At 43.5% G+C, this 22,459-nt stretch overlaps 1 protein-coding gene across 1 annotated transcript; it reads right to left on the bottom strand.

Annotated features, from left to right (window-relative positions):
- Nucleotides 1–800: 800 nt before the first annotated feature.
- Nucleotides 801–18,404, bottom strand: ZMPSTE24 (zinc metallopeptidase STE24). Its single transcript, XM_030504783.1, has 10 exons — nt 18,249–18,404; nt 16,638–16,784; nt 13,725–13,811; nt 13,012–13,128; nt 9,997–10,149; nt 8,283–8,424; nt 6,770–6,930; nt 5,229–5,333; nt 2,890–3,033; nt 801–2,571 (listed from the first exon to the last, which is right to left on the bottom strand). Exons 1-10 carry the CDS (start codon nt 18,363–18,365, stop codon nt 2,347–2,349), a joined length of 1,398 nt encoding a protein of 465 aa, XP_030360643.1. The 5' UTR covers nt 18,366–18,404; the 3' UTR covers nt 801–2,346.
- Between the last annotated feature and the right edge of the window lie 4,055 nt (nt 18,405–22,459).

Here is a 22,459-nt window from a genome sequence, read left to right as displayed (position 1 = left end):
ATCAGGACTGCAGGGGGGTCTCCCCAGAGCACAGCAGAGGGGCAGGATCCCCTCCCTTGATCTGCTGCTCACACTGCACACGGGGGGGGCGTGGGCTGCAAGCACACACTCAAAATGGACCAAAACTGCTGCAAGGCAGGCATTGGTGCCCATTTCCATAGAACATCCTAATTTTAGTCCTCCTCCTGTCTCCTTTTAAGGCCTGGGACTTTTCTTCACCATGTCCTCTCTCAAGCTTCTATTTACACCATCAGGAAAAGCTGGTAAGGCAGGGAATGGGAAGCTGGAGTTATCAGGCTTTGGGCATGACACCACCGGTCAGTGCTCACCAGCCCCATGGTACCTGTGTGGAGTGTGCTGCCAGCAACCTTCTGCTCTTGCCTTGAGTAGCTGAACATCAGCTAAAGGTAACAGAAGACAAAAGCCCACTCTTGCTAATTTTCTTGCCTCTCCTCAAAACTGATCACTGACCAGAGGGGAGGTGTGGCTAATTCTAGGACACACACCTTGTCATAAAGCTGGTTTGCACTGCCTTAAGTATTTCAAGTATTTCATACTTCCATAGGAAGTGGCATTTCCTCCATTATCCCACTTTACTCTCTTTTTATTTGCGCTAAGCTGAATTTTTGAAATAGTCACAAAATTCATTTTTGAGCCTTAGTTTTACCTAATGGATGAGACAAATAGTTTCTTCAGAGCACATTTAACATCCTTCCCACAGGTTTACGCCAACCAACATCTCAAACTCAAAACTTGACACATTGATTTACTCTTCTGAATTGACAGATTCAAGTTAATCCTTTTATTTTTAAGGGCCATTTATTAAGTGCAGTTAACATGACAAATACTGGCTCCCCATATTTGTAAAACTGTCTCCTAAGTCCCCATCTATAGTTTAGCTTCATATTCACTAGGGTATAAACAGTTAGAATAAGGCATATAAGGGGCTTCCAGCAACATCCTTTATCTTGCTGCACCTGAGACATCATCATGCCCATTATCTTAGAAGGCATTTTTCCCTATAATCAGAAAAGTAAATTTAAGCTAATGGTGAAGTCTCTGAGAATACTCTGACATCTGAAACAATGGGAATTGGCTTCAACTTCTCTCTTTGTACAGAGCTGAGCAGAACTTTTTCATTTATCACAGACGCACAAATCTGGGGTTTATGTGAAGTATTTGCATTCAGTCTGGTCCAAAACAGTTGTAGGGCACATACAAATTTATAGTTCATTTTTAACGAGTAAATTTAATTCCATCTTTCACCAGAAAAATCCAAGGTCATCAATGCAGAAGCCATTTCCGCCACTATTCACTTTGTCCTTTGCTGACGTGTATGAATAAACTGTGTCTTGGGCTATTTATACCAGAACAACATCAAGGAATATTTTCTAAGTATTCCAGCACTGCTCTTTTAGTTGGATTCATATTCATGGAAAACCCTCCATGGAGCAGACGACAAACCTCAGAATGAAAGTTTGGCTCTGACAGACTTGATGCTTCCATATACACCGAAAATTTAGGCAAAGGACAACAGAACTGGAGGAACTGAGGTATGGAAAAGCTGTTAACGGTTCTGCTCACAGGCCAAAGGGAGAACAACTGAGAACTAGCAACTTTTTCTAACATATGGGTCCTGTTTCGCTTCCCCACAACATCCTTCCACACCCCCAGCAGCACAGTGGAGGAGGAACCTAATCCCACTATAATGCTACTAAATACTGACTAGGGCTCCTTTTCAAGGAAGCCGTGGCACGTTTCTTCAGCTGTAATTCATCCTTCTTCCCACACTTCAGAGAAAGGAGGTTTTATTAAGTAGCATTTTGAATTATGACAGACATGAACCCAAGGAGGCCGGCCTGTACTTGCATTCAACTTTTTAAAACACAGAACAGTGACTGGCGAGTACAAGCAGTGTTATACAAGAAATCAAGTCGTTCAAACCCTCTTCATTGTGAAGAGGGTTCAGCCTGGGAAAGTTCACAGAATGCTGGGAATGGGAAAAAGATCAAAAGCAACGTTCAAGGCATACACAAACTGAAAAATAGGTGCTTTGAAGTCTGTACTTCTGTTTTCCTCCCTTTACAAGTCTATTCTATGATATAGAGATAAAAACCAGGGGGGGGGGGGGAGGTCTTTCACCCAGTACTTCTAAATTTCCACAGTTTTGTTTTTTGTTAAAAAAAGTCATTTATAATTTAATACCTGTTTCAGGATTCTCAGATGTGTGGTGCTGTTAACATTGCACTTAATTGGCATCATCCATTTAAAAAAAGAAATTAAAATGCAGCTCTGAACTTTGCTTCTGAGATGGAAGCACTGTCTCTGAACCAGCAAAGATTCCTGTCACTCTTGCTTTGCAACTTTCAAGGCCTGAAGTCTTTCTAAAAGGGGTGGATGGGAGTAATGCCACATTGAAAAGATCCAGTCAGAAACAGGGAATCCTAAATTATCTTTGTTTAGCTTGATCAAAGCAGAATATAGGTCTTTAGCCTTCCCAAGTTCCTTGGCAAATGCATCTGCTTGAAACTCAAATCGACGGCTTAGTACAGTCAAACAGAATGAGAGAACCTGTGGAGAGAAATACATTAAAATTGATTTTACAATTCAGCTATCTGCAAGTTCCTTACAGTATCAGTAAATACCACCTTATGAACCTTCCCACATCCCACACACCGCTGTGGCTGTAGAATGATCCCACTAAAGTTTATCCAGGCCACACCTGAAACTGAGGTTCTTCCCAACATGGAGCAATAAGCCTACTTATTAAAAGAAGATACAAGATAGAGCCCAAGGAACTTCAAACTTCCCCCCATCCCCCCCAGTCAAAATAAAATCATTATTTAAATAGTATGATACTTCAGCATCTACGTCTTGAAATCAATTTACCTCATTGTAAGGTGAAAAAATGAACTGGAAAATAATCATCAAGCCTATCAGGGTAGGCTGGGTGTCATAGAAACCGAATGCAGCAAAGAGCTCTTTTCGACCAATTAACACAGCAAACAAGAAGAAGCAGAGGAAGGAATTCATCTAGAGAAAGGAAACAACATTCTTAGATTAGGATCTCAGTCTAAAACATGGCCTATTCACATTACAGATTTGCGTAGAAACACCACTGAAAAAAACACCCAAATAGATACTTTAGAACAAACACACAAAGAGGAACAAACATCTGGCCTTTACCCATGTTCTGTAAATGCATGCACTAAAGAAACACTTATTTTCTGTCAGAGAGCTACAAGAAAGTCTTAAGCAGTGAAGGAAGATGAAAAGGCAAGAAGAGAAGAGAAGTGAGGAGGGAGTACAAGGTAGAATTCATCTCCTTGGAATGAAGCACAGCTTCCAAAAAGTTTGAACCCAAACAAAATGTGTCTGTGCTTTGTCATACTTCTATTCCTGGAAATGATCTATGCTTCCATCTAAACCAGCTCCACTGTGTACAAGCACTCTGCTTGCCTGGCTTTTCAGAAGCACGATGCAGGACCATGCCTTACCAAGTTTTCTAGAGAACATGATTAGTACCTTTCTTAATCCATTCAAGTGACTGTTTGGTCTTTTTAGAGCAACATGGAAGGTGCCACAACATAGTTGTTATTTAGTAGGGATCAAGACTGATGTCAGAAGTTGGAAGATAACTGCAGTAGAGAACCCTCACTGAGGTGTTCAGCTGCATGGACAAGAAAAAGCCAGTGTGGAAACAGAAAGATAGAGATTTTCTTAAATAGGAGCTTGATAGTGATGTCTACAGCCTGAAAAGCTTGTGAATAGCCTTAGGAAAAAACAGAACAGTATTCCTGGAATGGGGCGTACATCACAAGAAAGACATGATGGAGGTACAGAAGGTGCACAGGGGGGCACCTAGGAGAAACAAAAAAGGCTGCGAACTTGGAGAAAAGAAGGGTGAGTGAAACCTGGAACATGAGAGATCTACACCAAAGCATCCAGTACTTTGAATTTGAAGGAGGAGGTTTGGGGGAGGAATTCCCTTGTGTTGTGCAATGCCCAGAGGTGTATGCAAGACTAAACAGACCATCACAGGCTCCTTTTCTTCAAAGGCAAGGTTGGGCAATCTCTAGAGACTGCTTCAGTGTTCACCCCTATCTGGGCATACACCAAGAATGGCACAATAAAGTTATTTACCAATCATTAATGCACAAGGTATGAGAATTCAATATAAATAAGAATGCCCTCCTGTGTCAGATTTCATAATTCTCAACCACATTCCTTCTCAGTTCTCCAAGGAACAAGACTAATAGAAACTCCCAGACACATAACCTTTCTCAGACGTAATGCCTAAAAAAATGGAGGCTGGGAGACAGGATATATCCAAACCTGTCCTTAGCACGAGGCTGGAAACAGACCTTCAGAGAAGGCCCTGAGATTCAGACGCAGAAGTAGTGTTAAAATGTGTCCTGATTTCAGAAGGGTGCTGAGATGAATTAAAGTGGCAGCAGGCATGCTTTCTTAGATGCTTTCTATTGATGTCAGAACTTAAAGGTTAACATTAACTTAGCTAAACTTTTTGGTGGACCTATCTGAATTTTAGCAATGGGTAGGAAATTGCCTGTCTCAGATGGTGACCGTGGAAGTGAATAATGTTTGTTAGGGCAACAGTCCATGAAGTACCATTTAGAATTGCCAAAAGCAGAAGACAACAGGGGAAAGGTAATTCTGCCAGGGGAGGATCACAACCACCAACCCACAGACCACCTACCTCAGGTATAGCACCTCCTCAAAAGATTCAGGAAGTGGGAATCTTACAAATCGTAGGGAGCATGTGTATTAATCTACATGTTAGGCAAGTAAGTTTTAGCTAATCATGTAAGTGAATAACAATACACATGTATTACAAGATTGAATATGTTAATGTTTGGTGTGTAAGTAATTGTGACTGGAGCAGCACTGGTGTTCTAGCTTTGTGGAATTATCACCAGCGCCCACCTCTGCAGACGTGAAATAAATAAATACCTCAACCCTGTGTGTTTATTGACTTCGTGCATGCTTGGTGAAAGAACCCAGATTTGGGACAACACTACCAACCAGCTGGAGCAAGAAGGGGCAGAAAGGCCAGTGCACATTCACTGCAGACATAGCGAAGGAAAAAGACAAACATACATTCTGTTGCAGAGCAGAAGTATATCGTGTGAATGTGCACTTACAAATCTGGAAGCAGGCGTTAGGAAATGGCAATAGTAACAGAAAACCACCCGTTTATCATCACTTACCTGGCTGATGATAATATTTTTGACAGTGTGACCTAGTTTCCAGTGACCCAATTCATGACCAAGTACAGCCAGAACTTCTTCATTTTTACATCCTTGCTTCTTATTCTGAGAGAATATAACAAAGCAGAAGTAATATCAGCTATGACTGAACACAACTGAATAAATTTCTTACTTATTAGTCTTTTCTCTCCTATGTCACTCAAGTATCCCTAAGATCAGGCTGGCAGATCACTTCTACCAGCAGATACACACATAATTTCTCATTGAGCCTTTTTCAAGAAGATGCTTACAAAGAAAGTGAACTGTTAAGTTCAACAAGATTTCTGCTTTGAGGTGGTGTTATTTCTATGTACGCAGACACGCCTATGCAAACCAGGAAGAACACTAGAAAATTTGCCTTCCAAAATCTCCTACCATCCCTTGATCTCATCCTGTTTCTTTACTCAAGAAAAGGCACTGCAGTTGAGGCAGACATTCAGAACTGCAGACTTTACATGGAGAATTGAGCACCAAGTCCTCTCCCTACTTCCTTCAACACTCAACATGTAGCCTCCCTCCCAAGGCACTACGGTTCCTTTACAAACAAATGCCAACATCCCTGTCCTCTGCAACAAATGCTATGACATGCCTGAAAGCTATCATCAGAAAAGAGGGACATCTGTACCTTCAAAGGTATACTAGCAAGTCACAAGCATGCTGACAACACTGCTGAGGAGCCTGGTGAAATGGGAAAAAATATCCTCATAATGACTAGAGCAGGTGAGCTCAAAATCCCTGCTTTCATCACCCACTTCTGCAGTATGCCAAACTGTGGATGAAGAGAATTCCACCACCAACATGGTTACAAGAAACAGAAGCTGGAGTGAATAACCACCTACACACATTGACCTAAGCCTGGGCTGCACAAGGGAGGTCTTCCTCCTCAGAATTACTCCTTCAGGCTCTTCAGGAAGTATTCCATCAGTTCTAACCATCCCCCCACTCTCCTGAAGCCACAAATGCCACAGCAAATGCTTGGTGTGTAGCTGAACATTAGTGGAAAGGACAGTGAAAAGCCAAAATCTCCTTCTTGAGCCAGGTGGGGAAAGATGCACATGTGGATCTGTCTCTGTGCGCGTGTGCCTCTTGCACCAAAACTTCTACGTGCAGTAAGAGGCACACAAATGACATGCTGCAAGTCAAAGGCATTTCCTTTAACAGGAAGCTTTGGTGTGGCAGCCCCAAGAGCAGGAACATGAGCTAAACCCCAGAACAGGTTCCTTATTCAAACAATTTCAAGGAAAGCTCATTTTTTACATGCAGGGAACCAATGTTCTGCTAAAGCCCCTGTCGATTTCTGCGGTCTCTTTGGTGCTATCTGTACCACTCACACAGCCTCAGAAATTCCAATTAGAAGCTCAAGGATACTCTGGTGTTGAAATTGTTAGATTTTGGATTTTAGCATCTCACTCAGGACCTTTAAAATACATTAGAAAACACAAGGGAATATCTCACCAAGAAGTTAATGTGAACAACATGATGAAAACCAAAGAGGAACTCACTTTGGTTTTAGACTTGGTATCTTCATTCTCACCATCTTCTCCTTCTGCTGGCTCTTTGTTCAATGCAGAATAATCTTCCAGGAGGGTGTCGAAGAGTACTATCCGCTTATTCTTGAAGAAGCCATAGAAATAAGCATTGCTGTGAGAAGAACGCTTAGAACCTGATGAGAAAAATGTACATTAAAGACCACAATGTGACTAATCCCACGCACTGAAGACTGGGCAATATTACATAGAACAGACTCTTCCAAATGAATTCTCAAAGTCCCCACATGAATAGTAGACAAACTCAAGCAAATAAATATGCAGGTTGAAGCATTTACATTTAAAATGATGTAATGATGACCTCATTTACTGACTCCAAGTGAGAATTTGTTTCATACATAACATGTAATCACTAAAATCACTAAAAACGTAAGAGCTGTCACGTGAAGATCTAATATCCAGGAAAAAAGCCATTTCTATTGCAATTTCAGGTTCAGAGTGGAAAGAGCATTCTGCACAGAACAAATGCTGCCATCCTAGCAAAGGCCCTGTGACAAATATGTTTAGAATTCTCTCAGTGTGCCAGCACAGATGATTCAAAACAGATAAGGATGAAGAGGTTAGAAGAAGAACATGAAGGATAAGTAGGGAGTAGTTCCAGGCTGCACTGAAGCAGAGCACCAGCTGGATGTGGCCAGCCCAAAGTTTTGAAACCCATAGCTTCCAGGCTAGATAAAGCCTTCATCACCCTCTCCTAGAGCAAAACTCTACCATTTCAGCTCTTTATGCCATCTCATACTGCTTCACCAAGGCTATAAAAGCAACTCTGATCCTCACAGGTGGGGCAAAAAACCAAAACAAAATTTGTGAAAGTCCCTGAAATTAAGTTCAGAAGCAAAACAAGTAACAATGGAAACATCAAAGAGTAAAGTGCTCCATGAACATGGAAGTGGAGAGAAAGTGATATGGCAGCTGGCACACTCCATGTTATATTCCATGACCTAAGAGGATGAGAAATTCATTACTAGATAGTGAGAAAATTACAGTCTCAGTTAGAAGGTAGGACTCCACCCAGACACACCATAAGAAGCCACCCATCTGAACACTCTAAGAAGGAATAGGTGGTTTTAACTTTCCTAACTTTCTCAAGTGTTTCACCAAGGACTATAAGACAATTAATGCTAAGCTGGGACTAGAAAAGATAAAAAGAACAATAAACTTTTCCTCTGGTTTGAAGTTCTAAAACTGGAAAATCTTCATTGCTGCTTCCATTTCTGACTGTGCTATCTATTTCCACTCTACAGTGCCAAAATAAGTCTTCCAAGTTGATGCTGAGTTAAGGCTGTACATTCAGCTTCACTTTCCTGACCTCAAAGTGAAAAAAAGGAAATGGCACAGACATTGACAGGTATTAGAGTAGCTGAGGAATAGAAGCAACTGCCCTAGTGCTGCATCCACAATCAAAGCTAAAAATCCACAAATTCAAAATGACAAGGTCTTTTTATTAAAAAAGAAATAAAAATCTCACCTTCAACAACATACACCTTTGTCAGGGGGAAGTCAATGCTCTTTGCCATTGTTTCAATTTGTTGCTTGAGCTCTCCCTCAGGAAGTGGAATGAATTTATCAAACAAAGGTGCGATATAGTCTGCATAGATTGTAACAAGCACCTGCAAACACATCCAGATGATACAGACGTTAAAAGCAAGATATACAAACGTGTGGTTAGTTCAGTTTCAAGGGGCTGGCAAAGCAAAAGTGAAATACTAGTTTGGGATAGGGAAGTGGCAGACAAGGAAGTGTGGTATCAGTTCTGGCCCTCATGGACGGTGGCAAATGCCCTGTGGGGGTGGTTGCAGCAATGGAAGCAGAGCAACTGGCAACACAGAAGTAAACCCATCTGGGCTGCTGCATTGTGGCAAGATGTCACTGCCCGGGTGCAGGACCTGGTGGTGAAGGTATGCCACACAGATGTTCGTGTACCCAAGAGTCGGGCCACTGAGGAACACCAGAACAACCCAGAGGTGTATCAAGCAGTTAAGATTGAAGTGGCTCAGATGATTTAGATTGACAACATAAGGGTGAATTCTTTTTAGCCCGGTGGGCCCATGACACCTCAGGCCATCAAGGCAGAGATACAACATATAGATGGGCTCGTGATCGAGGGGTGGATTTGGCCATGGACACTATTGCCCAGGTTATTCATGAATGTGGAACATGTGCTGCAATTAAGCAAGCCAAGCAGTTACAGCCTCTGGTATGAAGGACAATGGCTGAAGTACAAATATAGGGAGGCCTGGCACATTGACTGTATCACACATTCAGAAAGTTTCTTAGGAGATCATACAATACTTTTTACTATATATATTTTAAGGGAAAGATGGGAAGAATAAAAGCAGTCCATGACTGGTATAAAGGAAGCTAAGGGGGAAAAAAAAAAATCAGGTGTAGGAATGAGGGCAGGCCATTTCAGAAGAGCCTGTATCTTCTCTCAATCCTGAAACAACCAGATCTTTTAACATTTCAGCTTAATCCTTCTATGACAAAGCAAGTCTTTAAAGCCTCTAGGACTAAAGACTTAAAATATTAATGAGGAACTAATATCTCCCTGGTTTTGCAAATAGTAAGGCTACACTAGAACAACCTGCAAGTATGGACTGTTCCACTGAGGCTTACAGTGTGTGTGAAAAGATGCTTTCAATATAAGCCCTAAAAACATCAGTTACCAATTCAATGTATTGAAGCAGCTCTATAAGCAGAACCAGGAATGGAAAATTGCTACTGATCTCAATACAGAGAAATGCAACTGAGATTTGGTGTTCAATAACCTGCAAGAAAAGCCCCATGGAAACTTTACTGCCCAAAGCACACGCTGCCTTGTCTTGCCAAACTGCTGGCAGTTCTCCTTGTGCCCTTTCTATATTTAAGAAAAAAGAAAACAGTGTGCTGTATTTCCAATATCTATATTAAAGCTTTCTGAATGTTTATTTCTCAATTGATGAAGACACTCCAGTATTAAATACATAAAATCTAAGATAATACATTTATGTGAACAATTAATATGAGCTATTATTCCTGAACACTGAGAGCAAGACACACTGGTACAGTTTGTAGCCACTAAAATCCCTGGGAGATGTAGATTTTTCTCCATTCCTTTCAGTTATGTTTTTTAAGCCTCTGCACACTGAGCCATGCAATTAAAGTAGCATTTGGAAGAAATCCCAACATATTCTCATACTCACCAAGGAAACAACTAATGTGAAGAGCCAGGCATAGATGAAGAAATAGTCTCCCCCTATTTTAATAATGTAAAGCAGAAGGGATGTCACTGGCAACAGAATACATTGAGTCACGACAAACTTCTTGATAGCATCCTTAAAAAAAAATCCCAGTGTCTGTAAAGAGAAGATATCAGTGACATTTTCAATGTAAATATTGATGTGCCACCGTGGTTAATGATGAACTGATCCCTTCAGGGGATGCACAGAAACAAAATAAGACTCTGATGAGGAAATCAGACTCAGTTAAGAAAAGGTGGAAGAACCCTTATTTTGTGTTGCACCTTCATTAAAGGAGGAAAGAAAAATTTAAGCTAACCTGTCCCTTAATTCCTTTACCAATCTATATCCAAGACATTATGGGATTTCTAGAGAATGGGAAACTCTTAAAGAAACATAGTTATTGTAATGGAAGCAACTGTCTTTAAGCAGTTGCCTCCATCTTAACTCTCAGTTACCACTAAGCTGATTGTTTAAACTGGAAATATATATGTCTTATTAAAGATTTTTAGGTGTATATTGGGCACTCCAAGCTTCCACTGACATGCAGTTACAGTTACTCATGTAGCTGTCTCAGGTTTTAAAATTAGTGTTAACTTTAATTGAAGCAATAGAAATTTCAAAAGAGCTCTACCTGAATGAATCTGATCTAGTGACTGCAGCATGATCAGACAGCCAACTAGCTCTTTCAGGAATTCTTACTTCATTACTTACAGCTACCTGCACAGAAGTGAGGGGGGTAGCATGTAAAGATCCTTCCACACAAGGCTGTATTAAAAAGCCCAGATTACATCAAAGATATGGAACTTGTCTGGAGAGGAAAAAAAAATACTGGTAAAACAGATTTTAATAAAAACTAAGGATTTGGAGCAAGAATTTGGATAGATGCCTCAGACTTCCATGACTATCAGAAACACAAATCAGACATAAAGCCAAAATTTTAGGCTATTCTTTAGATATATATGCTCTGGTCACACACACTGGTGACAGATGCAAGCAGCCATTAGGATCAGCAGTAACACTACTGTATAAACACACAGCCACACAACTGGAGCACACCAGAAGATACTGTCCTTGCCTGCCTTTAATACTCCCATGTAGTGTGGGCTACCTTTTCCAGCAAAAACAGTTCCCTAAGTTGAAAAGCAAGTCTTGTGGTGCTCATCCGCACTGAGCAGTGCTCCCTTCCTGAAAAGGAGAAGCATGAAAAGAAACAATGTGGGTCATCCTGGACAAAGGAGAAATTGTTTCCATTTGATCAAGACTCTTAAACTGGTAAAAGCCAGGACAGAAAACACCAAAATACACAACAGTGTGTTCCTCCTTTACTACTTCCTCAGTTCAGCCAGAAAAAGGCCTGTTTACATATATGGACACAGCATTTTCATTTTTTAGCTTAGTAAACAGCTAAAGAAGCCACTTGACATAATCTAGAAGAACTCTTACAGAAACCTGCTGCCAGCACTGGGCTTCCTGAAACATCAACTACAATCCATTTAGCTCATGTTTTCATGTTAACTCTTTCTTTACTTCCAGCTGCACAATCTACGAGGTGTAGGGCTATAAAACCACACGCTGTCTTTCATCTTTGCCCTGCCTCTTTCCTGCTTTCTGAGGGACATGCGACCAAGAGAAATCCTCATTTTCATGGAAGAAAAAGTCTCTCTGAAGATCATCTAAGAATCATTGCTAGAAATTCCAAAGTCTGAGCTGGTACCAGGTGTGAATTTGTCCCATTGATTAAGGGACCTAGCCCATCAGTCTGAAATGGGAGACTGTGTTCGTAAGACATCTGGTACCTCAAAGTGGGTTGGAGCTGGACTCAGCCTTCAGTTCTTGGCATAAGGACCACTGCAGTTTCCTCTAATTCTAGTACAAGCCCCAGTACTGACAGTCTTCTGACTTTTGGTTGTGTCCTGGACATAAAGGGTTTGCAGATCAGTTTTAAAGATAACTGAGAGAGAGTGCAAACTGGATCGTTGCATTTAGAGCTTTTTTCCCCTCACTTATTTTCTTACTTGTTTTATTATAAGGAATAAGAAACATCAGTTTACCAATTTACCAGGAATTCAGATTTATATTCATATTTACGAGTTCAGAAACAGACTGATTCCACTTCTTCATGTCTAGCTCACTCCTTCTGCCTCCACAGGAAGATGAAACTGGCAAGTACTAGTGCATCTCTACCGTTACTGGAATGAGCCAAGCAGCTTTACCCACACCTGCTACCCATCCGAATCTCATTCTACTGTAAAAAAAAACCAAACTAGGCAACACAAAGAAACAACTTCCTAGTAGACTTGGAACAGAAAGTACTGCAGACAACACTAGCTGCGTCCAAAAGCAGAAACAACTCTTATGCTCTGGCATGAAACAGCTAATGATGTGTCCTAGATTGAGGTTGCTCTCCCAAAAGGAAAATCCGATCTCATGAGAAACTGATGCTGAAGCAGATTAAACTAAGTTGGTGAGAAAAATTAAGGAAGCCAGGGCTGATATTGAGTACCTAACAGGAATACAAATGAAGGGCTGAATTCTCTCATTTAGTACCAGCTGATACAAGAAATAAGTGAATCAAAATGAGGGGGAAAGTAATTTCTCTGTCTTGTTTCATCTGTTCAGTGTCCATAGCTCAGGACTGCCCCAGACTTCTCAGTAATCCAGACTTCTAAGGAAAGACTTATGAAAGGCAAAGAATAGTGCATCCACAAATGAATAGCTGAGGTATGAAATGTCTTCGTTCCAGTCCTAGAACACACACTTCTCTCTGCTCAAAGGCATGGGCTCGGGCAGAGAATTCTGGTGAGGCACAGGTACTTCTGCAATGCCCAACAAACTGTCACTGCTCTTACTTTTATGCAGGATGAGTAGGAATGTTGCTAAACCTATGATATTTGGCACAGATATGGACATACCAGTCCACCTAACCAGCCAAACCCACTGAAGGTGTTAGGTCAGTACAAGTGCTACCTACGATACCTGTTGATTGAAGCCATGTTTTTCTTCGATGACAAATGTGTTATACAAACTCCACGGGAGACCAGTCACTGCACTGAAGAGTGTTGCAAGGAGCAGGAATACCAATGACTGAACAATCTGTGGGGAAAAAAAACAAAGTCAGAATACACCTGATATTTACTGACCTGTACTAACATTAATATTCTGGGTGTTAAAAATGGATTTTATGGCAGTGGTTTAACTGAAACTGGTTAGAAGATGAAGCTGGATAAATTCACAGTAATTACATGATTGTGATGATTAGATTACTGATTACTTACTATGTTAAAGAAAGGAAAAAAAAAACCTGATGCAACAAATTTAAATCTAAGGATCTGGGATAAGAATTTGGATAGATACCTCACCCAAAGCAGAGACAATATAAACGGTAGCCTCAAATTTCCTACTCTTTTACTGTGCAGGAAGATCACACCTAGGATTAGTAAAAAGAAAACACCCCCAAAAGTCCCCCAAAACCCAAGCCACCACCCGTTTGACAAGCAGCTTTGATACTTGCATGTCACACACTGCTTCTGGTTCTCAGATTCACACAATCATTATGTTCACCAGAAAACCTCTGTTATTTTTACTATATTGTACCTGTAGCTAAATCCCACTTAAATGCAAGCTTAAAAATAAAAATTGTCAGAACAGTTTGAACCAAGTATTTTCACTAAAATTTAAGGGCTGCTTACCTCATATTCTGGTCCAAACCCAGCACCACCAGAGATCTGACCAGACAGATTCCAGAGGAAAGGAATTCCTCCACAGAGGAGAATCATCTTGAAAACAAAACCACATACCACAGAGGCAATATGAAACAGACTGTCATCTTATTCCACTAGAATTTCAGGACCTTTAAAGGGTGAATGAGAAAAGTTTGATAATTAGGCTTTTTGTCCCCCTCTTATCTTAGCAGTGCATAAAGAAAGCCTGGAGCATTTGGCAATGGTTCATTTTTACTTTAGAGAAGTAGAGATCAAGACAAGCTTCTTTTTTTCCTGGGAAATACTAGCACATTTCCAAGCCAATTTACTGTAGACTTTGCTGCTATATTGGCTCAGTCATAAGGTGTATTTCTCAGAAGACCTTAAAACTCATTTGCCCAGTGGCTGTATAACACATCTCTAGCAAGGGTACACAAGATTCAGCAACTTGGCTGAGCTGGGACAGTCTCTCCTGCATTCCCTACCCACAGAAAGGCATTCAGAACAAGGCTGTAATCACACTTTCAGCCATTTTAAGGAAGCTTTATGCCTTGTGCCTGTCTGGCAAGGCCTCCTGCCATACAGGTTGCCAAGGAGTGGTCTACTCAGGACACACCATCAAAGAAATGCTTGATGCAGAGCTACTGAAGTAAGCGCTAATTGTAGTTCAAGGCAGGAGATGGTAGCATTTGTTAAACAGCTTGACTTCCAAATGTTTCATACTGACTTTCTTAGCAAGTTATGCATCACTATATATAAAAATCAGTCTGCAAGTAGGCAGGCTTCCAGGATAGGCAGGGCCTGGTTTTTACTTAGCTATTTTTAAAAGGCTTACTCTTATAACCTAACTATTAATGTGCATTTTGAGTGTCAGGAGGAGATGGAAAGGATCAAAGCAAGCTTGTTTCTCCTTTGCAGGCTACCTGTAAGTTTCAGACCTGGAAATCCCAAAAGTACCAACCCCTGAACAACAACAGTTATTAGCATGATGTTGACACTACTTATTAGTTAAAAAGAAACCCACATAATTAAAGGCTGAAATAAAGCATAGCAGTAATCCTAGCTCAGCATCTCCCCTTCAATTAACTTGGTTAATTGAATCATACTTCTACCATACTTCTGGAAAATGTTGTAAAACTGCCATCCAATTCATCAGCTGTGGCCACAAAAGCCTCTTTCAAGTTCAGGCAGATCCCAAAGCCAATAAAAGATGCAGTTTACGCTCTAAGGAAGTGGCAAACCCAGCCAGTAGAGGCCACTTTGCTTCAGCTCTGCTGGAATCTGATAATCCCAGGACAGATACTGAGAAACAGAAAGACACAACTCAGTATCCCAGAAAGGAGCAATAACTCATCATCACATACATGTAGAGAAGAAACTGCATAGACCATACACATCAGGGATCTCAGCTTGATTGTCAAATGGAATCATAGACTCATTTAGGTTGGAAAGACCTTTAAGATCATCAAATCCAACTGTTAACCCAGCACTGCCAAGGCCATCACTAAACCATGTCCCTCAGTGCCACATCTACACATCTTTTAAATACCTTCACGGATAGTGACTCCAGCACTGCCCTGGGCAGCCTGTTCCAATGCCTGAGCACCCTTTGGGGAAGGAATTGTTCCTCAGCTCCATCTAAACCTCCCCTGGTGCAGTTTGAGGCCGTTTCCTCTTGTCCTGTCCCTTGTTCCTTGGGAGCAGAGACCAGCCCCCTCCTGGCTCCATCCTCCTGTCAGGCAGTTGGAGAGAGTGAGAAGGTCCCCCCGAGCCTTCTCTTCTCCAGACTAAACCCCCCCAGGTCCCTCAGCCGTTCCTCATCACACTTGTGCTCCAGGCCCTGCACCAGCTCCGGTGCCCTTCTCTGGCCCCGCTCCACCACCTCAATGTCTCTCTTGTAGTGAGAGGCCCAGAACTGAACACAGGATTCAAGGTGCAGCCTCACCAGTGCCCAGTGCAGGGGAACAATCACTGCCCTGGCCCTGCTGGCCACACTGGCGCTGATACAGGCCAGGATGCCATTGGCCTTCTCAGCTGCCTGGGCACATGTACATTTTGACAAGCTCCTACAAAATGAAACAAAGTCCAGGTTAGGCTGCACAAAAGAGCTAAGGAATGCAAAAGTTAAGAGGGGTTGCAATTCTTAAGTACAAGTTTCGCATCACAGTTATAGAGTTACATCACTATCTTACAGTACTATTTTCAGTACCTTTTATAATTGACCTTTTTGCTTCCTTAAGTTCATCACGTAGCAGATCATACTCTAATTATATTCTGCAATGCCAGACATTTCAGAATTCCTTTTTGACCCAGTTGTGCTACTGATGAGCAGCACACTTCAGCAGTCAGAAAATGTTTCTCTTAAGACTGTTTGTATATCACACATGCAAACACTTTGTTCTAACTCAGTGGCTCTGGTTCTTCATATATGCAAACATTACTGGCCCAGTGCAATTGTTCTTACGCTTAAGTAGTATCCATTGGTACTCTTCTTGTTCTCACAAGCTTTTCCTCCTACCTTCTTTTTAAGTTTTATCTAGAAGTGAAAGTAGTTGCATGCCTCCAAACACAGAAAAAGGTCTGTATTGTCACAATTTAAAGTAATTCTAATGTTGCTTAATTATTTGGCAGTGGAAACCATAACAGAGTATACGTTGTAGTTGTACAGTATGACTCAGCACTGCATAGAGAAATTATGTGCTGTCTGAATAATTCCTTCTTTTTATATGGTAAATACAGCTACAAACAAGAAATTCTAGGCCTTCCAAATTTCAGTGTTTGACGTAAGACTGCAGAATGCCACCAATGCAGATGCACAGGATCACTAAGAATCAAAGTATTTCACAGTTTAAGTACCTGAAAAGTATCATATGAATGCTGGAATAGAACTTAGGTACTTACAGTGCCCTCAACCTCTGAATAGAGGCCTGACCAAAAGCTGAAAGTACTTTTGTCCAGCTGATAGAGACGAGATTTCTCAAATGTTTCTGAATCCATGATCTGTCCCAGTTCCTGTGGTACATGTGTTGTTGTTCTGTAGACCCGCCTCTGCAAAAGTAAAGAGAAACTTAAGGTCTAGATCCAGTATTTTTAAGGAGATCAATCAGATTTTCAAGTAACACGTACCATGATCCCATGGGCCAGCATAGGAAGTTAAAAAAAGAAAAAGAAACAACCCACAAAATAACAAATACTCCTAAAATCCTATTTTCAATCAAGTTCCAAATATAAAACTGAGGCATTATTATTATGTTATAACCAGAACCTGAGTTACCTACTTATTAATTTCTTTCCGATATGGTTACTACATAAAGATCACACAAACTCCTTTTTCCGCAGGATATGACTTCCTGCTCTACAGTAACGACCAAGCAGAGTTTGAAACTAAACACCAGATCTTCCTCTGCAAACCCTGCACCTTCACAAGAAAGCATCTCTGTGATGTTGCTGCATAAAGGAGGTGACATTTCATTTTCAGTAGAGAACTCACAACTTCTAAATTTTTAAAGACTGAAAGTCCTTATCCCACCCACTGCCTTACCTTGTTTCAGTACATTTATCGCTTCTCAAAGGAAAAGCTCCTACCCTTTGTCAGCTCAGAATACGTTCCTCCTTTGAGCAGAGGACCAGGCAGCTTGTTCAGCTGATCTCATGGCTCACAAGAGCTCCTTCCTGGCAGCTTTTCCCCAGTGTGCTGGGTCTGGGTGGGATGGAGTTCATTCTTTCACAGCAGTCTCAGTGCTGGTTTGCTTTGCATCTGAGACCAGTGCTGGTAACACACCAGTCTTCTGGCTACTGCTAAACACCACCAAAGGCTTCTCCCTCTCTCTTCCACTGCAGAAACAGGCTGAAAGGCGACACAGCCAGGACAGCTGACCTGAGCTAACCACAGGGTATCCCATGCTGCATAAAGCTACACTCAGCAACAACAAATGAAGTAGAGGAAGAAGGAGGGGGGAACTGACTTCCAAGGTGGCTGCTACTTGGACACCGACTGGCCCGGCATTGGCCTGCTCGCAGGCTGCGGTGAGCAATCGCCTTTGCAGCACTAGTGGGTTTATTTCCCCATTCCCTTCACTTATTAAGCCGCCCTTACTGCAACCCATGAGGGTTTTCTCTCATTTCTGCTCTTCCCATTCTCTAACCTGTCGGGGTGAGGACGGAGCCGCTGCTGGTCACCCCACCGCACCCGCGGGGTCAGACCCTTCTCCAGCCACCCCCCCGGGCAGAGCTGCGACAGCTTCACCGTGCGTCCGGAGCGCCACCGCGGGGAGTCACGACCGGCGCGGCCCGGCCCTTCCTCCCCGGCAGAGCGCTCCGGCAGCCCGCCGGCGGGCAGCGCTGACCCCGCGCCCCAGCCCCGCTGCCTCGGCCGGGCCGGGGCCGAGCCCTCCCCAGGCAGGTGACGGGCTCAGCCGTCCCCACGCCGCTCGGAGCCGTCCCCACCGCCCCGCACGTGAGGCCGGGCCGGGCCCGTCACAGCCCCGTGTCCCCGCCGGTGCCCCCGCCGACCTGCCGGTGCGCCAGGAAAGCCTCCCAGAGGTAGACAGCCCAGGAGAAGAGCAGCACGGAACAGAAGATGCGCTGCTCGGCCGGCAGCTCTGCCCACAGCTCGCCGGGCAGCGCCATGGCCCCGCGCCGCTCCCGCGCTTCCGCACGCTGCGGCGCCGCCTGGCGCCCGGAGGAGCCGCGGGAGGGGCGGGGCCGGGCCCTGAGGGGAGGTGGGAAGAGGCCGCCGGTGGGCCCGGTGTGAGGGGAGGCATGGCCTGGGGACCGAGCAGCGAGAATGGTGCAGAAATACAGTTGTTTTGCAAAGTTTTACTGTGATTAGAGATCAGAACCATGAGTGTCAGTGATGAGTCAGGGCATGGTGCATCTCTGCTCTGGGGACAGGCTGAGAGAGCTGGGCTGGGTCAGCCTGGAGCAGAGAAGGCTCCTGAAGGGGAGACCTTAGAGCAGCTCCAGTGCCTAAAGGGGCTCCAGGAAACCTGGAGAGGGGCTTTGGACAAGGGATGGAGGGACAGGCCAAGGGGAATGGCTTTAACCTGCCAGAGGGGAGATTGAGATGAGCTCTGAGGCAGAAGCTCTTCCCTGGGAGGGTGCTGAGGCGCTGGCACAGGGTGCCCAGAGAAGCTGTGGCTGCCCCATCCCTGGCAGTGTTCAAGGCCAGGTTGGACACCGGGGCTTGGAGCAACCTGCTCTAGTGGAACGTGTCCCTGCCCATGGCAGGGGGCTGGAACTGGATGAGCTTTAAGGTCCCTTCCAACCCAAACCAGTCTGTCATTCAGTAATTTGAAGGGCAGAAGAACCCTGTGTAAAACCATATTCAGGAAGCCCCAATTTGTCTGAGTCACTTCGTGAGCATGGATAAATATTTACCCTTGTAATTCTGTACTTTACATGCACCAGGTCTCCTGCAACCTGAATCACAGAGATAACACTGACAGTGTACACAACAGCTCCAGCTTGTGGAGCAACAATCCCATCGCCTCTCCCTAGAAGGGGCAGAGGAGTGGCTTGACAGCGATGGAATAGATTTGATCAGGCAAGGGCAAACTTCAGTTCCCAAGTGACTCTGATCAGCTGCCTACTTAAGTGTGCTGACTTCAGTACACTTCTGAACTTGCCCAAGCACTTGCTAGGAGCATGTAGCATCCATAGAACCTCTCATAGTGAATTTGTTGGAAGCATAAAAACAGTGGAGAAAATGCAAAAGGTCAAGGTGAGCGGCAGGGCCCAGGGTGACCGCAACAGGCGCGGAAACCAGGCAGAGGTCTGGTGGTTTGTGCTGTGGTGGAACTGGGGAGGAACATGAAGTGGGGCAGAAGCTGCGTCGTGCCGCTGTTCTGCTGTTAGCATGGCCCCAGCGCAAGGACTCTGCAAGATTGTGCAAGAAATGGTTACCAACAACTGCTGCCAAGTACCACGTGGCCACAAGGAACAGAATGTTTGGCCACAGTCCAACACGCAGCACCTTGTGCAATTACAGGTAACAAGGTATAAAGGTACCCGGGGTTAGTACCTAAGCGGGGGATGAGAATTCCACACCAAATTGCAGGGATAGATGGATGGGTTTCTCCTCCTTGCCCTCCCCAGAAGGGGTGCCTATTGGTAAGTCTTGCAATGCAGTATCACTGACTCCTCTAGAGGAAGCTCTGTTAAGTCCTTTTTAAAATAAATGAGTCTGGCAGAGCATGTGTTCCACAGAGTCATTCGTTTGGCTGCTTGCTCTGGGACTTCCCATTGCAGACAGACAGATAGTGCTGCATGGGAATTCCCAGGATGTGGGTTCTTTCCTTTTTTAAAACAGGGAAGAATTCAAAGTAATTGGCCCCTCCTGGTCAAGCCGCAGGAGATCTGCCACAGCGACCAGCAGCAGCTAAGACCATCCAGAGGGATGAGCTGGGACAGCGATACCTTGGTGCACAGCAGTCATTTTCTCGTGTGACAGACGATGGTAGTTTATAGTGGAAGAAACTGGGGGCAGAAGGGACCACTGGCAAGCACAGCCGGGCACATTCACATTAGTGTTGTGGTTTAAGCCCAGTCAGTAGCTCAGCACCAGGAGCCGTTCACAGCAGTGCCCCAGCTGCTCGGAAGGAGAAAAATAACTGCTACCTCTGAACCCAGGACAATTGGGAAGAATGTGATTCAAGTCTGAGCTGGTTTTTTTTGGTGATTCTGTTGTCACTGAGTAAGCAAGGGGTGGACCTGTACTTGTAGGTAAGGAGATGAAGCCTGAGGTTGCTTTTGTAAGGGAAGACAAGATGGAAAACAAGCTCAGGAAGAAAATTGGAGTACAGAGACCAGAATCTAGCAGAGAAGCCTGCTTAGGGGACTGACATATGGAGTTTGGGAAATTGGGGTAATGAGAGATGCCACGATACTGAGCCTGAGCAAGGCCTGAGCAGGGATGCGAGGGCATCCGAATGGGATATGCATCTCTTACACTAGTTGCAGCCCCAATAGCATTAATAACTTGCATCTTTGAATTGCAACCCTATTTCCTTGCACTGTAATGGTAGAGAGGTACTCAATTGTACGTTGCTATTGCTGGGTTAGTTTGCTAATGTTTCAAGGAGTTAAAAAGTGTAAGTGCCAGAGCTATTTCATTTGCCAGACACAAATGAAACAGCAGATTACAGCTGGGAACGGAGGAGAAGGAGAGAACCCTTCTGGTAGCAACATTTACTGCCTCAGGCACCTCTGTGAGCTTTTAAAGCTGGCTTGTGTCAGCACTGCCATCAACAGCAGAGCACCAGCGCCCTTCTCTCCCTCTCTCACTTCCTGTGCTCACACATTTACATGCTTTTGTAGTAAGGACCAAAGAACTCATCAGTGTTAAAATACTTTAAGCCTTTCTTGTCATGGTTTTTGCCTAACCCGGATCATTCTGAAGGCATGAACCAGATAAAAATGAAATATCTTGGGAGTTAGAAAGATATAGAGCCCTACAAGGAATCAAATATTTGAGTCAAAACACTTCATATTTGGTACTGTAACGTTAAGTGAAGACAGCAATAGATGCTGCTGAAATCCAGAGCTTGCCACAGCAGTACTGGGGACACATCCTTCTGAGGCCTCCTTTCCTGATACCCACCCATGCTAGGCAATTAGAAAGATCAGATAAATGAGCCCAAGAAATCAGCATGTGCATTCAAACTGTGTCATGTGGATGGTGTAACATCCATCATCACCTTGCTGAGAGGGTAGTGCGTGCTGGCGATGAAGAAGTGGAGGTCAAAGACTAAACACATTGTCGGTATCTGAAACATGCAAGACATTATTTCTATAACTAGGAAGTAGATGTTCCTGCTCATTGCAGGGGGGTTGGACTAGATGAGCTTTGAAGGTCCCATTCAAGCCAAACCATTCTATGACTGTGGTTGGTATCTTTCAAAAGAAATGTGAATACAACTTGAGAGCACTGTATTAAAAATCCCAGTTGTGCCCGGAATGCCACATCACCAGAGGAAAACGCCTCCAAGATGCTTGTTGTGGCTGACCACTGAGGAAAACCCGCTCACCACTTCCTAAATACAACTCTTGGACTGAAGAATAGAGCAGGAACTGTCTCCATACCTGACAGACAGAAGTGATGTCTATCTCTATCCTGTCCTGCACACAGCAATTTAACACAGCAGCCAACTCGCCCTCGCCAGGGTCTAGAGAATACTTCAGAGATGTAATCTGCAAAAGCTTGCCGTGTGTATAGTGGTGGTAGTTTACAAGTATGAGCAACTCTTACTTAGTAAGAGCAAGTTACCTTTGAGGAACTGGAAGTTTCACACGTGACCACTCTGTGTGGTCATAAAATTCATGCTTCATATGCAAATTTGTTTATACAACAAGTGGCAGGATTAGGTTTTTTAATAGGAAAGCTGAACACTGAAGAATTTTAATACTCAGCTTAAGCACAGCAGGACTGTATAATTTTGTATTATTTTGTGGCAAGGAAGGAGGAAGCTATGCTCCAACAGGAGTAGCAAGGCTGCACCACTGTGTATTTTATTTTGTTTGTTACTCACACTACAAGGACACATGGTACCTCCAAAACACCTGCATTTTGAATTGTGGCTTTTGACAATGAATTGTAAGTGAGCCCATTCCTATGTTCATGTCAGAACAGGCAGAGAGGTGTACTGTCAGTTACACTGGAGAAGATGGATATTTGCAAGAAGACTTGCTGGTGATTGCTCCTTGGTCATTAGCATCCTCACTAA

The sequence above is a fragment of the Strigops habroptila genome, chromosome 12, assembly GCF_004027225.2.
Source record: "Strigops habroptila isolate Jane chromosome 12, bStrHab1.2.pri, whole genome shotgun sequence".
In the NCBI taxonomy this organism is placed as follows: domain Eukaryota; kingdom Metazoa; phylum Chordata; class Aves; order Psittaciformes; family Psittacidae; genus Strigops; species Strigops habroptila.
The sequence above is the reverse complement of the archived record's forward strand: the minus strand, read 5'-3'. Positions and strand labels throughout refer to the sequence as shown.

What these genes read in the sequence shown, in the direction of transcription:
- ZMPSTE24 (XM_030504783.1), bottom strand. Translation starts at nt 18,365, where the DNA reads ATGGCGCTGCCCGGCGAGCTGTGGGCAGAGCTGCCGGCCGAGCAGCGC. An exon ending in AAAGGTGTATGTTGTTGAAG is followed by an intron (nt 6,931 to 8,282) that starts GTGAGATTTTTA and finishes TTTTCTCATCAG; the next exon opens with GTTCTAAGCGTTCTTCTCAC. An exon ending in AAAATATTATCATCAGCCAG is followed by an intron (nt 3,034 to 5,228) that starts GTAAGTGATGAT and finishes TCCTTTCTCTAG; the next exon opens with ATGAATTCCTTCCTCTGCTT.